The 14,714-nt window shown below is 52.6% G+C and overlaps 5 protein-coding genes across 5 annotated transcripts; 3 read left to right on the forward strand and 2 right to left on the reverse strand.

Moving 5' to 3' along the window:
- Nucleotides 1-479: 479 nt before the first annotated feature.
- Nucleotides 480-3,977, forward strand: N7443_010806 (DUF1765 domain-containing protein; the record flags this gene model as incomplete). The annotated part of the gene is made up of 3 exons (XM_056890862.1): nucleotides 480-1,324; nucleotides 1,376-2,956; nucleotides 3,005-3,977. The coding sequence occupies 3 exons, from the start codon at nucleotides 480-482 to the stop codon at nucleotides 3,975-3,977; spliced, it is 3,399 nt and encodes a 1,132-aa protein (XP_056737353.1).
- A 364-nt stretch (nucleotides 3,978-4,341) lies between these two features.
- Nucleotides 4,342-6,063, reverse strand: N7443_010807 (alpha-keto acid decarboxylase family protein; the record flags this gene model as incomplete). Its single annotated transcript, XM_056890863.1, has 1 exon — nucleotides 4,342-6,063. The coding sequence occupies one exon, from the start codon at nucleotides 6,061-6,063 to the stop codon at nucleotides 4,342-4,344; it is 1,722 nt and encodes a 573-aa protein (XP_056737354.1).
- Nucleotides 6,064-6,218: 155 nt separating this feature from the next.
- N7443_010808 (uncharacterized protein) lies at nucleotides 6,219-8,341 on the forward strand (the record flags this gene model as incomplete). Its single annotated transcript, XM_056890864.1, has 5 exons — nucleotides 6,219-6,370; nucleotides 6,434-7,134; nucleotides 7,183-7,564; nucleotides 7,614-7,902; nucleotides 7,958-8,341. The coding sequence occupies 5 exons, from the start codon at nucleotides 6,219-6,221 to the stop codon at nucleotides 8,339-8,341; spliced, it is 1,908 nt and encodes a 635-aa protein (XP_056737355.1).
- A 320-nt stretch (nucleotides 8,342-8,661) lies between these two features.
- Nucleotides 8,662-10,159, reverse strand: erg13 (hydroxymethylglutaryl-CoA synthase; the record flags this gene model as incomplete). Its single annotated transcript, XM_056890865.1, has 3 exons — nucleotides 8,662-9,875; nucleotides 9,945-10,047; nucleotides 10,100-10,159. 3 exons carry the CDS (start codon nucleotides 10,157-10,159, stop codon nucleotides 8,662-8,664), a joined length of 1,377 nt encoding a protein of 458 aa, XP_056737356.1.
- A 1,132-nt stretch (nucleotides 10,160-11,291) lies between these two features.
- N7443_010810 (M28 family metallopeptidase) lies at nucleotides 11,292-13,862 on the forward strand (the record flags this gene model as incomplete). The annotated part of the gene is made up of 1 exon (XM_056890866.1): nucleotides 11,292-13,862. The coding sequence occupies one exon, from the start codon at nucleotides 11,292-11,294 to the stop codon at nucleotides 13,860-13,862; it is 2,571 nt and encodes an 856-aa protein (XP_056737357.1).
- Nucleotides 13,863-14,714: the final 852 nt, after the last annotated feature.

Raw genomic sequence — 14,714 nt, forward strand, 5'->3', positions numbered from 1 at the left:
TCCATAACCCCAGCAATTATTTCCCAACCTCTATACTCCCTCACTTCCCCGCCCGGACCCTTGTCCTTGCTAGCGAACCGCCCGTTGGGAGGAGATACCGGCCGATCAGTTGCTTCACCCGCTCTCAGTGGCGCCCTTTTCGAGCAGGTGTAGCTGCATAGGAGATCGATCTATCTTCGAGACTTGTCACCGACTTCCTTTCCTGCGCACTTGCCCAAGTGGACCCCCGTGTGTCCGTAATCTGACTCGTCCGAGCTTCCTCTCGCTAGCAATCTCTTTTTCGAGGAGGTCGCCCCGTTCGTTGCGGTGTCTGGCTTTCCCTTTTCGTGCAATGCCGCAGTGAGAAAAGACTATCGACGGGAATCTCTGGGTACATGGAGAAGCTGGCCTTCTTCAACACCTCTCTCACGTCCGCTGTGCCCCCGGGGGACATGTGTGCTCGACGACTGTCGCTCCCCTGACCTACCTCCCTCAAGACCATGACTTCGCCCTCCCCCGTCACCCTGAGCAGCTACATCGACGGCGACAATGCCATCTCGCGTGCCGCCAGTTACACCGACCTCCCTAGCCAGACCGAAGGTCATCAGCCAGGGTTAAGGCGAACCTTCTCGGATCACGCCGTACCCACTCTTTCCTCACCGACAAAAGAAAGCGTGGCCGCTGGGAAAGACATTTTACGACGGACATCCTTACGCTCGAAAAAAGCGCCGCCCGTGGCCGTTTCACACTTTACACTGTCGTCGTCGGAGGACCTCAAGGACACAGAATCCCAATTGGAAAACCCCAATGCTTCCAAGGTACCGGAGACAAGGGCCCCAGAGCGGGCTGCGCGCCCCTCGAAGGGCCGCTCCATGTCTGGGCGCATAGTCAGCCTCGCGCGGAAACCATGGAGCTCTTCCTCTCGATCCCCGTCCCCGTCAGCCAAGAGATCTAAGCAGCGGCTCGAAGAACAATCTCCCACCAGAACCCCTACAAAGCCCGGAAGAAAGGCCGAGGTGGCAGACTCAGATTCGGAAAAGCCCTCTCGAAAACGAACCATTCTGTATAAACGACCGCGGCGCCCAATGCTCGCAGTGGTAGCGAAGGGAGGAAATGAAGACCCTGGCTCGCCCAGCAGTCCGTCTGGCGCCTCGCTACGAAACAAGACCTCCTTCGAGAAATTTACGGCTTCCTTGTCCGTCTCAACACCAATTCTCCCACCGATGCCCAAGGGGGCTGCGGCAACGGCGGCAGCAGCAGCCCATGCGAACATTGGGAGTGAACATTCGCGCAAAAAAGACGAGCTCTGGGGGATTTTCCGCGGCCTCGAAGCAGATTACCAAAAGTAGGTTCAAACAGTCCTCATTTGCATGGAGAATTCCTGACCAGATAAAAGATTCCAGTCCAAATCGAGCTCCTTGAAAGCTAATGTCATTCGCACCTCACTTCTCCCTTTCCTCAGCCGCCATCATCTTCATGGATCGTGCAAGAACCTCCGGCCTGAAGACCTGGATCGTCGGGTGAATATTCTCAACAAATGGTGGATTGGCATGCTGGAGATGCTCAATGGCAAGAATAACCAATCGATCTCTGGAACAGACAGACCGGTCTTTCTGGAAGCGATTGTGGGTATAATGACTCGACCAGAATGGCGCATTCCATTCCCTACGATGCACCCAGATGGTGGACCTGCGGATTCGTTGAAATACGCTTCAACTTCGGTATCAGAAACGTCCGATGGATCAGGCTCGTCAGGATCAGACTTTCTGGTTGAGTCGATCCATCACAACATTCGCAACATCTTTGTACAAAATCTCCTGTCGCAAATGCAGTTCGTGGTGGAACGAATGTCTATGAGACACGCTCCAGCTAGTTTGGTAGCTTTCTGTGGAAAAGCGTGTGCTTACGCCTTCTTTTTCTGCCCTGGGGTGTCAGATATCCTGGTTCGTTTGTGGAATACGTCTCACACTGTGTTCCGACGCATTTTGCTGGAATCTGCCAAATCTCGAGTTGGCAACATGCGAGCCTTTACACAGGAACTTTCTTTGAGCTTCCCTGCATCTTTGCGGCCTCTTGCCTTCCACTCCCATGGGCATTTGCTGCGATATCTGCGCAGTAAACCAGAGGCGCCTTTAAACACCGCCAACATCCCTTGGCACGGTCCCTGGATAGCGCGCTGGTGTGGCCGTGACACGGATCTCTTCTTCGTCTTTATCAAGTTTATCCATATTCTGTATGCCGAGTACCTGCCACCGGAGACAGAGAAAGCCAAGCGGATACTGGCACCTGGGCTGTTGCTTGTTCACGCGCAGCTCCTTGTCGCTCTGGAGGACACAATCTACAAGCAGTCCATGCATTTGATGCCCGAAAACCCTCATTCTGCAGCTGCAATCACCTTCGATGACTTTATCGAGTCGCCAGATGCCTCGGCCTCGGCGCAGGCTCTAGGAGGTCCAAGGAACAGTAACCGGTCTATGGCCGAAAATCGTCTGGTCATTCTCCTGCGAGACTTCCTTTCCGAAGGATCTTCGGAACCAAACCGTGCTCGATTGCTCTATGCCGAGACATTCTGTAGCGTCCTCAAGATCTCTGCGCAGCGGGTTTCCCTCTTTGATCATAATGCATGCTTCCTTTTGTGTGATTTCATCGAAGAAATTATCCCGATCATCACACGATATGCTCAGTCCATTGAAACAGAGTTGTTTGATTGGAGCTTTTGGCTTGAAGTCTGTCGGCAGATGATGCAGAGTCATAACTCACTTACTGAAGTCCGGGTGTTCTCTTTCTTATACGGTGTCTGGGGAACCTGGACTGCCGTGGATGAGAGAAAAGCTGGACTGTGCTTGGATTTCTTGTTACACGAGCCCATCTTCTACCATTACTTCAACCACTGGAGTCCGATGGTACGCGCTTACTTCCATCGCCTTCTGTGTTGGCGAATCGGCCGATTTCATGAGGAGCCCTCGGCGCTTGACTCGTGAGTTATTCTTTCTTTCTTCTATTGACCCACGCTAAGAAAAAACAGAACGATATATGAAACCCTCTCTGACCGGCTTCTCCGAGTCTGGGAGTATTATATTGGATTCCAGTCCAAAGCCGAAGAGGGTTCTACCGCTCCTTTATCCTCTGCTCCCTGTACACCAGCCCCAGGGCGCCGAATCATAATCATTCGGTGCGACAACCAGATGTCTCCAGTGAATCTCTTCGTCTCGTTCGACCGAGTTGTTCCACCAACCCCGTCAGGCCAAGCCATGGCACATCGAAGAACCGGCTCTACAGACTCGAATGGATCCGATGGTCAGCCTGCCAAGAAACGATGGGGTCTTCTTCGTGCCATGTTTAGCACCTCAAGCACTTCAGGCAATCGGTCCACAGAAAGTACGGGGGGCGGCAGCAGCTCAGATGAGTCTGAAGGCGGCGCCGACCTGACTGTGGTGCCCGAGAGCAAATGCCTGGAAGAGCACGAGCCGACCCCAAACACCAGCACGGACGAGCTCATTCGACCCAAGACTCCTCACCAGCCGTTCTTTTTCAAGTTCTCCCTAGAGTGGATGGACCGGCCGCAGTGGCCTACTAAGAATAAGCGGCTTTTCACTCCCTGCCTCCCAGTCGCTTCTCAATTACACGTGCAGCACCGGCGCTCTCCAGCCAAGTCAATCACTGAGTTTGACACGGCGTCAGAAGGGGCGTCCACTGCAGGGAACACCGTGGATGAAAACCCGTCCGAAATCTCGACAGATAAAGACACTGTTCCAGAACCTGTCCTCGAACCTCTCACAAGGACAGCAACAACCAAAGACTCCCCCCTCCCAGAGCTACCATCCGCCCCGGCTTTCGACCACCTTGTGCCGAGCAAATACGCAGGCCGTGCCCTGGCCGAGTGGGCACACATCGTCTCCGAATGCGACAGCTTCTTCGCCCGCCGACGTGACGAAGGCGTACCAACTGACCGAATGGTCGAGACGCCAACCCTAGGCGTCGATAGCTTCAGGAAATAATCACACACTCCTTACCTAACAATCATCAAAAACAACCCGGATCGAATATAGACGCCTCACGGCTGAGGCTACAAGCCTCATGTTTAATACTGTTGGCTTTCTTACTTTTCTTCTTCACACACCGCGTGCATCGCGGGACTTGGGGCATAGGGCACCGGCGTTACAGAGCCTTTGATCGAATTTCGGGCTGGCTGTTTATTTTTTCTTTTTGTTTGGAAGCTGGCAAACCTGTGGTTTGGTAATCATAGTGCGAAATGAAATGAAGTCAGAGAACTAGCCTCACACTCATCCGTCCCCTTGCCATAGGATCTTAAAGTAATGTCTGATTCTCCAAATCTAAATCTCGATCTAGATTCTGTCTGCCCTAGTTTCCGGCAGCTGCAGCTTCCTCGGCCTTCTGCTTGTTCAACATATAAAGCAAAGGCCCCTCCTGCACATCCTCCCTATCCATCATGACCTCCAAAATCCTAACGCCCTGCCCACTATGCACACGATCATTCCTGAGAATCTCCTGCAGCTCACCACAAGTCTTCGCTGTCCAAGTGTTTTCCTTTACATGCTCTTCATCAGCCCCGAAGTAACTCAAAGCCTGCGTATGTCTCCAAAACGGCACATCATTGTACTTTTCCTTCCGGCCGTGAATCACTCGCTCGATGGTATATCCCTCATTATTAATAATAATGATCAAGATGTTCAACTTCTCCTTAATCATGACGCTGATCTCTTGCGCTGTCATCTGTAGACTGCCATCGCCGATGATCAAGGTCGTCTGGTTAGAAGCGCCGGTTGCTGCGTTTTGTTCTCGCTTTGCTAGGGCCGCGCCTAGTGTGCAAGGGAGCATGAACCCGATTGAAAGCCAGGTTATAGCGCCGAAGAGGCGAGCTTTGGGTGGGAGTTTGAAGGTTCGGCCTCCGTAGGCTGCTGTGCCTGTTTCTGTAAGGATGATGTCTCCTTCGCCGAAGATGGGGTTGACGAGGCGGAAAAAGTTTTTCTGGGCGATGATGTCTGTATCATTAATATCTTCCGTGGTGACGACTTGTTTGGGGGGTCCAGTGGGGTTGATAATTTGAGACGAGTCGAGGGACTGTAGGAGTTGGGATAGGACGGAGGCCGGGGAGATGTCTCGGTAGGTTTCGCTTTCGATTTGGATCGTGCTGTCTTTGAATGTGATTGCGAGTGCATCTTTAGGGACGGTCGTCCAGAAGTAGGTGTTTGTATCGCTGTAGTGGGGTCCGAATGTGAGAATCAGGTCTGCTGATTCGAAGTATTTCTTTGCTAACTCATCGCCGAATCCTGCGGCGTATAGGCCGTAGACGTTGTCGTAGGATTCGTTCACGAGACCCTTGCCGAAGACGGGGACAAAGGTCGGCCAGTTTGTGGCTTTGATGAGGGTGTCGAGCTGGTCCAATATTCCGAGGGCTCTGCTTTCTCCGTCGACGAGGATGACGGGCTGTTTGGCGCTGTATACCCGCTCCAGAATGCGGGAAAGGACCTGAGGTTCGTGGGCTGGGCTGGGGATCTTTGGGACACTAAGAGGGGTCTTTAGATTCGCGGATGAGACGAGGACACCGGGCATGTCATCAGGCAGCTCGAGATACACAGGCCGGCTGTGGATGAGCGCCTGCTGCAAGATCCAGTCGATCTTGTCCGGGGCTGTCTGCGCGTCTACCAATTTAGTCTGAGCAACAGTGATGTGAGTTGACATGGCAGCGAAGCGGCCGTACTCGCCGTCCGCGAAGGTGTGATGCATCAGGGCACGAGAATCCTGAAGAGGTCGCGGCGGGGTGCCAACAATATGGACGACGGGAGATCTCTCGGCGTAGGCACCGGCGATGCCATTTGCTGCGGACAGCTCGCCGACACCGAAGGTAGTGATAAGCGCAGAGAGGCCGTTGATGCGAGAGTATCCATCGGCCGCATATGCAGCGTTGAGCTCATTGCAGTTGCCTACCCAGTGCAAACCGGCGGGGACGACATAATCCAGTAGACGCAGATTGTAGTCTCCAGGAACACCGAAGATGGAACCAACACCCAACTGGACCAGTCGGGTGAACAAGTAATCGGCCAATTTGATGTTGTCCGTCATAACTATTGATGTATGTTGATGGTTACTAAGTAAGCAGATCGCGACTTCTTTATACGTCCGTCTCAGTCTCCCCCGCTTTCCCCCCCATCTTCTATCTTATCGACTGCCGAAATTCCGTCACTAGCCGAGACTTTCTCTGCGGACTTGACTCCGCAATGGCGACGCGTCTGGCCGCCTGCGAGACATGTCGCAAGGCTAAGCTCGCCTGCGATCACCAGCAGCCTGTCTGTTCACGCTGTCAGAGCAGCGGAGGAATCTGCATTTACCGCACGGCGCCGTTCAAGCGGAGGCGCACCGACAAACCGAGGTACCTGTGACTCAAAATTGGGAACTGGGCAGTAGGGATTACGACTGACAATTGATCCTGTAGTCTACGCTCACCAGAGCCGTCGCCTTCCTTCAGACCTATACGCAATCCATATCCGAATCCCGGGTACTTAGGCTCGTCCAGCCATGCCGCCATTTTCAAACATATCGCGTCCGACGACCAGAGTCACGCTGCTGCTCCGGAACCAGATGCGCCATCACAATTAGTCGGCGATAATTACTTGTTGCTGCAGGGTGCAGATGTCCTCAGAAACCTGCTAATTGGGTATCCGTTGTCTGCCATGAAAGAACTGGTCACGTTCTGGCTAGCTAAAGGAGCCAACCTGGCCCTCGCCGAGCCATTCGTTGCACAATGCGCCGAAAGCGTGAGCCAGCTCTTCACATTTCACGACGACAACTGGCACTTGGTCTATGCGCGACGTCTACTGCAAAACTCTGCAAAGCCGCTTCAGTTCAACGAGAACTCCGATCTCGACGCCTTCTCGGCCCAGTTTTTGAATCATAATTCTCGATGGGAAACGCTGGGCATTTTCTTTGCGGCTGTGAGCAGAGCTAGCATTGATATTCCTTTTTTTCCGTCCCTATATACAGCGGAAGAAGAGCAGTATACGTTAAGGAGACTTGCAACTAAGCTGAGTGATTTTGCTTTGGAGATCTCGCTTTCTCTGGACTGTTTGAATGATCTACAGTTGATTGTGCAGTATGAGAATTTTATTGTTCATTCATACGTGGATGGTGACCAAAGTGAATTCAATCTCTCTACTTTCATCTGAGTATTTGCTAATGAACCAGGCTACCACTCATGGCGCAAACTTGGCGATGTAATATCATCAACCTTTGCACTTGGCTACCACGAGAATCTTGAGATGAAACTCGGAATCCCCACCTTCCTAATGGAATTACGCAAAACCGCGTTCGCCCGAATCTACTCTGCAGACAAGAATATTGCCATCTTCCTCGGCAGACCACCGCGGATGAACAGGCGTTTTTGCCACTTTCAGATCCCATCAGACCACCCAACTCCGCGACAGGGTAACCCAAACGAATGGGACCCAGATTCGAAACCTGGATACAGAGCAGATACACGCTGGTCCGCACTCTGTGCATTTTTGAAAGAAGAGGTGTGGGAACTCCTGCAGGATAAACATGATGCAGCATGTGTCGAGCGGGCGAGGTATGACCACCCTCTAGAATGGGTAATTCAGATAACCAACGAGAACTAGCATAATCCAAAGAAAAACCGAAGAGCAATGGAATGCCCTCCCAGCACACTTCCGCCTCGAGAGCAGTCTCAAACAGTGCGCTCAAAGCCCGTTCCAGCGAGACTTCCTCGCCCATGTACGGCTGACACATCTACACGTCCTCTTCCTTCTTCGCCTGCTATTGTTGAATACACTCTCCGAACCCGATATTCCCATCATCGAGACCGCGGGGCAGATGCTTGCGCTCGTGGTTGAAATCATCCTCCTTCGCGAACAATTGACTAATTCTGGAACCGGACTTATCTGGAAGGTATACATCCACAGTCCCCCCAATGAAATGATAATTCGGAGCTAATAAGCTGTAGGTTGCATACTACGGCCTTCCAGCCGCAGGAATTCTCCTCCTAGCCCTCCTAAAACAGCACTCCCATACGCCTGGTATATCCCGCAATAAGATCCTGCAGGATTTAAGCGTATTCGTGGCAGAGGTCCAAATTGGGACGATTGTTAAGCCCGGAGATCCGAATTATGCATTGCTGTCCAAGGCCACATCGACTATCCAGCGGTTTTTGGATTCTTTCCACTCGGATGCGGGGCAGCCTGTTCCCGAAGCAGGGCATGAGGAGGGAAGTGATGACTGGGCAGCGTTGTTGAGTCAGGATTTGTGGGATTTGGAGGCGGGCTTCTGGCGGAGTTTGGCCGATCATCCTTCTTTGTTGGCTTTGGATCCGCCGTTACCTAGTGTTTAGATTGAGACTTGGATTAATGATACCCCCGGTAGATATATGCAGGCATTGGGAAGTATCAGACTACGGTCAGATGATTTTGGACATATTGAAATATTGAGTCATGTCATGTCATGCATTTAATTATTGTAGCAGGATCCAGTTATTTTCATCACTCATCTCGCCTCGGCGAAGATCAAACAAGAAGAAAAGAAATATTAGCAAGGGGAGGCCTTGCATGGTCTATACCGACGCACAAACACACAAAAAACGCTTGGGGGAATCTTTTCTGGAACCGTCTAATCAAGGGTTATATCCAACGGCAAAAGAATGGCATCAATCGCTTAGGCCTTGATCTCGTACTTGCGGCGGAACATGTCATCAACCTCGGTGAGGTAGTAGGTGCCCTTCTGCAGAGTCTCGGTTTGACCGGAGGGCTTGAAGTTCTTCTTCAAATGGGCGTGCTCGCGGAGCTTGCACATGTCGTCGTAGGCCTGGGGCTCGAGGACGGTGCGGGAGTCGAGGCGGTTCTTCAGGTCAAGCTTCTCAACCATCTCAGAGACATCGCCGACGATCTTGGCGCTGAACATGGAGGCGGCGAGACCAGAGCCGTAGGAGAAGAGACCAATGCGCTTGGACTCGGAGGGGGAGAAGGGGACGAAGCTCAGGAGGGAGGCAAGGCCGGCGTAGACGGTAGCAGTGTACATGTTACCGCAAAGAGTGGCGACCTGCAGACCGGGGTTGACACGCTCAGCGAAGCGCTTCTTGGTCAGAGCCATGAAGGTCTTCTCGACGGACTTGTCGGTGACGGAGGCATCGTAGGAGATGTCGCGGAGCTCGGGGGCGACCTCGCCGAAGGCGGGGTGGGTGGGGTTGTTCAGGTAGTCGTTGTAGAGCATGCGGCCGTAGGACTTCTGGACGAGCTTGCAGGTAGGGGCGTGGTAGAGGATGTAGTCGAAGCGGTCCAGGGGGGTTTTGGACTCGTCGATGGCGCCATTGGTGCCGTTCTGGTTGGCCTTGAGGACCTTCTCACGGGCATCGTAGGCCTTGTAGCAGGCATCGACAGCCTCGGTGTAGCAGCGGAGGGAGTGCTGGCCGTCAACAACGGGGTACTCGCTGGTGAGGTCGGGCTTGTAGAAGTCGTAGGCATGGGTCAGGTAAGAGCCACGGAGACCGGGCTCGAAGACGATGGGGGCGTCGGGGCCGATGAGCATGGCAACACAGCCAGCACCACCGGTAGGGCGGGCAGCACCGGCAGCGTACAGAGCAATGTCACCGCAGACAACAATGGCATCACGGCCGTCCCAGGCAGAGGACTCGAGCCAGTTGATGCTGTTGAAGACAGCGTTGGTACCACCGTAGCAAGCGTTGATGGTATCAATGCCCTCGATGTTGGTGTTTCCGCTGGGGGTGAACAGCTGCATGAGGACGGACTTGACGGACTTGGACTTGTCCAGGAGGGTCTCGGTGCCGACCTCGAGGCGGCCAATGGACTTGGGGTCGATGTTGTACTTGCTCATGAGGGAGGAGAGGGTGGTCAGGGACATGGAGTAGATGTCTGTGTAGGGCTTAATTAATATTTTGCTTTTTCTTCTTCAATATCTCTTTTGAGTGCCATTGTACTTACCCTCACGGTCATCGCAGAAGCTCATCTTGGTCTGGCCGAGACCGATGGTGTACTTGCCAGCGCTAACGCCATCGTACTTCTCCAGCTCAACCTGGTCGACGCACTGAAGGGATTATTAGATTGAATTGAGCCATTCGAGGGGTGAGACAACCAACCTGGGAGGGGAAGTAGACCTCAATGGCCTTGATGCCGATGTTCTGGGGACGGGCAGACATGGTGGGGGAGGGGTTGTAGAGGGGCTTTCAAAAATTCCAGTACAACGGGATATTTAAAAAAAAATAAAAAAAAAGGAGGGAAGAGAAGGAGAGTTCAAGAAGATCTTATAGAGACCAGGGAGGCTCAGGAGAAATGAGAGGCAGCTTTGAATTAAAGGAGAAGGAGGTTGTGTACTCGGATCTACCGTGTACGATCAGTCACCGTGTATTTTTTTTTTGGGCCTTTTTCTGCCACAAGTGGGGGAGATCGCCTCTTCCTTTGATCCGGGTTTGGTAAGTTAATTGTTTGAAATGAATGCATCTCTCTTTGAATGACATTGTCAGTGGTACCTGAATCTTGGTACTTGGGTACTTGGGTACCTTAGGGCTTATGGGGATGTGACTAGGTACTTGACTTGTCATGTACAGATCTACGCACCCGAAGGGGATCTCTGGTATCTCTGCAGTGTTTTCGCGGTCCCCCTTTGATGAACTGTTCACCGACTTCTATACCTTCTCAGCGCTACCGTGTAAACCTCAGTCTGTCATCTTATCGATCTGGATATTGTATCCACCTGAGAGACACTTGGTGGATCGGGCTGGTTTCCCATACGCGGATGCAACGGATGCTTCATGGCATCACTTCGGATCCCGACCTTGATTCTGGGTTCTCGATCGCCGTACCTGGCGAAGTCCTGACTCTAGCGGAGACCATGGTACCCTGGACAATGGCCAGTAGTGAGGCGGTACTCCGAGTGGGACTAGATTGGGCACTGGTGAATGATCGCCCTAGCTTGTAGACTTTCTTGTAGTACACTACACCATTTTCACATTCAGACTTCTGTCCCAGATCAATTTCTATGCGTGTCCGGCAGAAGAACAGGAGTCGGGAGATGGCTGCGTTGACGTGGGTCGCTGCGCCACGAGAGTCCGGGGAGGGAAAGGCAACGCACCCTTAGACATCTCCGACTCCTCCGACTCCCTTATCACTGCTCACTACTCACTACACTCCTCACTTCGACCTTATCCCCCATCCCCCTCATTTATACGAGGATCATGTCGGACGCTCGTTTCTTTTCTTAGATCATGATTCTCCAGATCACGGCATCCTTCTCCGCTTGTCACGGCTCCAGAGAGCCCACCCCGTTCCACCATGGGCGACGATAAGTTCGAATACCAAGAACTCCCCATCCCCTCCTACGAAGAGGCCACCGCCCAGCCTTCCTCCTCTCGCTCTGACTTGGGCGACGGCAACGATGTCGAACGCCAGGGTCTTCTCGGTCGCGTCGATGGCGGAAACTACCAACCGCCTACCGTCGAATCGGTCCGCGGTAGCCTCGATGACCTCGCCTCCTCCGTATCGGGCTCCGAGCGCGGATCGACCGATGAGTTAAGGAGGGAATTGAATCAGATGGATGTCGATGACTCTGCGCATGGCTCATCGTCCAGGTCTCGCCCCCGTTTACGACATCATTTCTCCAAGCGATTCTCCAGTCTGACACGAACGCTACGACCCCTTCAACGATACCTGCCGAGCCTGCCAAGCTTCAACTTCAGGATCGACCTCAACACTGCCCGCGCACAAATGAAGGACCATGGGTGCATCATGTTGCTGCGCCTATTCGCCCTGCTGCTCGTCGTAACCCTAGTATACGTCTTCTTTATCGGCGATGTCTTCAATCTTAATAGCCGCATGGTGATGGGTCAATCCTACAGCGCCTCCTCGGTCGAAAACTTTGTTCAGGGTCACGTCAATGAAACCAGCATCGCGGAAAACTTGAGGCGCATTACCAACTTCCCTCACGTCGCCGGTACTGAGGGTAGTTTCGTGCTGGCAGAATGGATCGAGCAGGAGTTCCACCGCGCGGGGTTCGATGAGGTTCAGAGAGAAGAGTTCCAAGTCTATTTGAACTATCCTCGCGATGATGGACGCAAGGTCGCCATCATTGACCCGCCTCATCTGGCCTGGGAGGCCACCCTAGAGGAAAATGACTCCCAGGTCCCGGTGTTCCATGGACACTCCAAATCCGGAAACGTCACTGGTCCTCTAGTATATGCCAACTTTGGCTCTCGGGAGGATTTCCAACTACTCGCCGATAAGGGTATTTCACTCAATGGCTCAATCGCTCTTGTGCGCTACTACGGCACCGAGGGCGACCGGGCGCTTAAGATTAAAGCCGCCGAGCTGGCTGGCGCGGCAGGTTGTATCATCTACTCCGATCCGCAACAGGACGGTTTTGTACAGGGGCCGGCATACCCGAAAGGTCGCTTCATGCCATCAGATGGTGTCCAGCGAGGTGGTGTCAGCCTCATGTCTCACGTTGTTGGAGACGTGCTTTCTCCTGGGTTTGCGTCTACCCCTGGAGAGAAGGAGAGACTGTCACCAGAGGACAGTCCTGGATTGACCAAGATCCCCAGTCTTCCGATCGCCTGGCGCGATGCGCAGCGACTTCTCCAGTCTCTGGAAGGCCACGGGTCTAAAGTTCCCAATGAATGGATTGGTGGGGTGCCCAAGATTCAAGCCTGGTGGACAGGTGATCAAAATTCGCCCGTCGTGCATTTGATGAATCTGCAGGACGAAGTCGAGCGACAGCCCATTTATAATGTTCATGGAACAATTATTGGACTTGAAGAACGCGACAAGAAGATTATTGTTGGTAACCATCGCGACTCTTGGTGTCTAGGAAGTGTCGACCCTGGCAGTGGCACTGCTGTCTTCCTTGAGGTGGTGCGTGTCTTTGGCGAATTGCTCGACTACGGATGGCGACCCCTCCGAACTATCGAGTTTGTTAGCTGGGATGGAGAAGAGTACAACCTCATTGGATCGACCGAGTACGTTGAAAAGGAGGTGGAGAATCTTCGCAAGAATGCATACGCCTACCTCAACGTGGATGTCGGCGTCTCGGGCTCCGAATTCCGTGCAGCGGGATCTCCTGTCTTTGAACGCTCGGTGCACCAGATTTTGGGTCGTATCTCCGATCCATATGCCAACAAGACCCTGAAAGAAATCTGGGACGACAAGGGCATGAAGCTTGATGCACTTGGTGCTGGCAGTGACTATGTCGCATTCCAAGATATCGCCGGTACCTCCAGCATTGACTTCGGATTCGAGGGCGGGCCATACCCCTACCACAGCTGCTATGAATCCTATGACTGGATGGAGAAGTTTGGCGACCCGGGCTTCCAATACCACAAGATCCTCGCTCAATTCTGGGGGTTGCTTTTGCTCGATGTGTCCGAGAACCCTATGCTGCCCTTTGACATGGAAGCCTACGCCACTTCTATTACCGGCTGGGTCAAAGACCTGGACACGTTTGCGAAGAACAAGGGTGCCAAGGTCGACATGCAATTGATGTTCAACGCTGCGGCCGAACTTGAAGCCGACGCTGCCCGATTCACACAGTGGAATCAGATCTGGCACGATAGTGTCTGGGGATCTGGTGGATACGAAAGCAATGTCATGGCGATCCAACGAGTCAGTCACAATACCCGAATGGCCAACTTTGACACGCATCTATTGGATCTGGAAGAAGGAGGCGGGATTCCTAACCGCACTCAATTCCGCCATGTCGTCTACGGACCCGAGCTGTGGTCCGGCTACGACGCTTCCATTTTCCCCGCTATCCGCGACAGCATCAATACGGGCGACTGGTCCCTTGCGCAACATTGGATCAATCGGGTTGCCAACGTCATCCACACTGCCAGCAACAACCTTCTCAACTAATTGTATTTTACGCCCTCCCCTGTACCCTCCTCTCACTCTCGTCATTGCATACCCCATACCCTTCTGTCTCTGCGGCATTTCCTATCCATTTTGAGCACTGTACAGTCTGGCTCTGGCTGGATACCTCACATCTTTATTTCCTATCTCTGCATATTTGGGATTCGTTTTGGCTCATATACCAACCACGTTTTGTTTTGTGGTGGCTTCGCGAGATACTCTAGATATTTGACATCAATTCACACTGAGTATTCATCCCTATTCTGTATTTAATCCCTCCATGTGAGATTGGATTCAAGCAATACGTTCTACCTAAGCAGTACCTGACCTCTTTTCAAGGAGTAACAGTTTTCCCGGAGGGTTTCATGGAGACAAATAAGTTTTATCTCTCTCTCTTGCCAGCTTCAACCTAAGTGCAGAATCCCTGCTTTACTCAAGCTTCATAGAATCCTTGCTAGACTTTCTTCTCCTGGCCTATCGTATTATGGACGCCCTGCCTCTGCCAGATTACTCTCCTTTTAACTCGAGCTACTACCCTCAAATTCTAACCCGAACGTCGCCCGGGACGCTCCAAAGTGTACGCTTTTTGCGTTAGAGGGATATCTATAATTTTCGAGGGACTCCCTACTCGCTATACTCTTCGGATGAACTCGACATATACAACTTATCGGGCGTATTGGTCAAAGCTCTTCAATAAAAATACGCAATTGATTAAGGAGCTCCTTTATTGCGGAATGCCGACGGACTCGTTCTATGCCTCAGGAGCATTAAAAGTGAAGGCGAAAGATGCTCTAGAAGCTTTGCCTGATAACTGGTAGGATATTAATGAGCCGATAAGCGAGCTCAAACCTTCGG

The sequence above is a fragment of the Penicillium atrosanguineum genome (assembly GCF_028827265.1).
Source record: "Penicillium atrosanguineum strain IBT 20685 chromosome Unknown utg000008l_segment0_segment0, whole genome shotgun sequence".
NCBI lineage: Eukaryota > Fungi > Ascomycota > Eurotiomycetes > Eurotiales > Aspergillaceae > Penicillium > Penicillium atrosanguineum.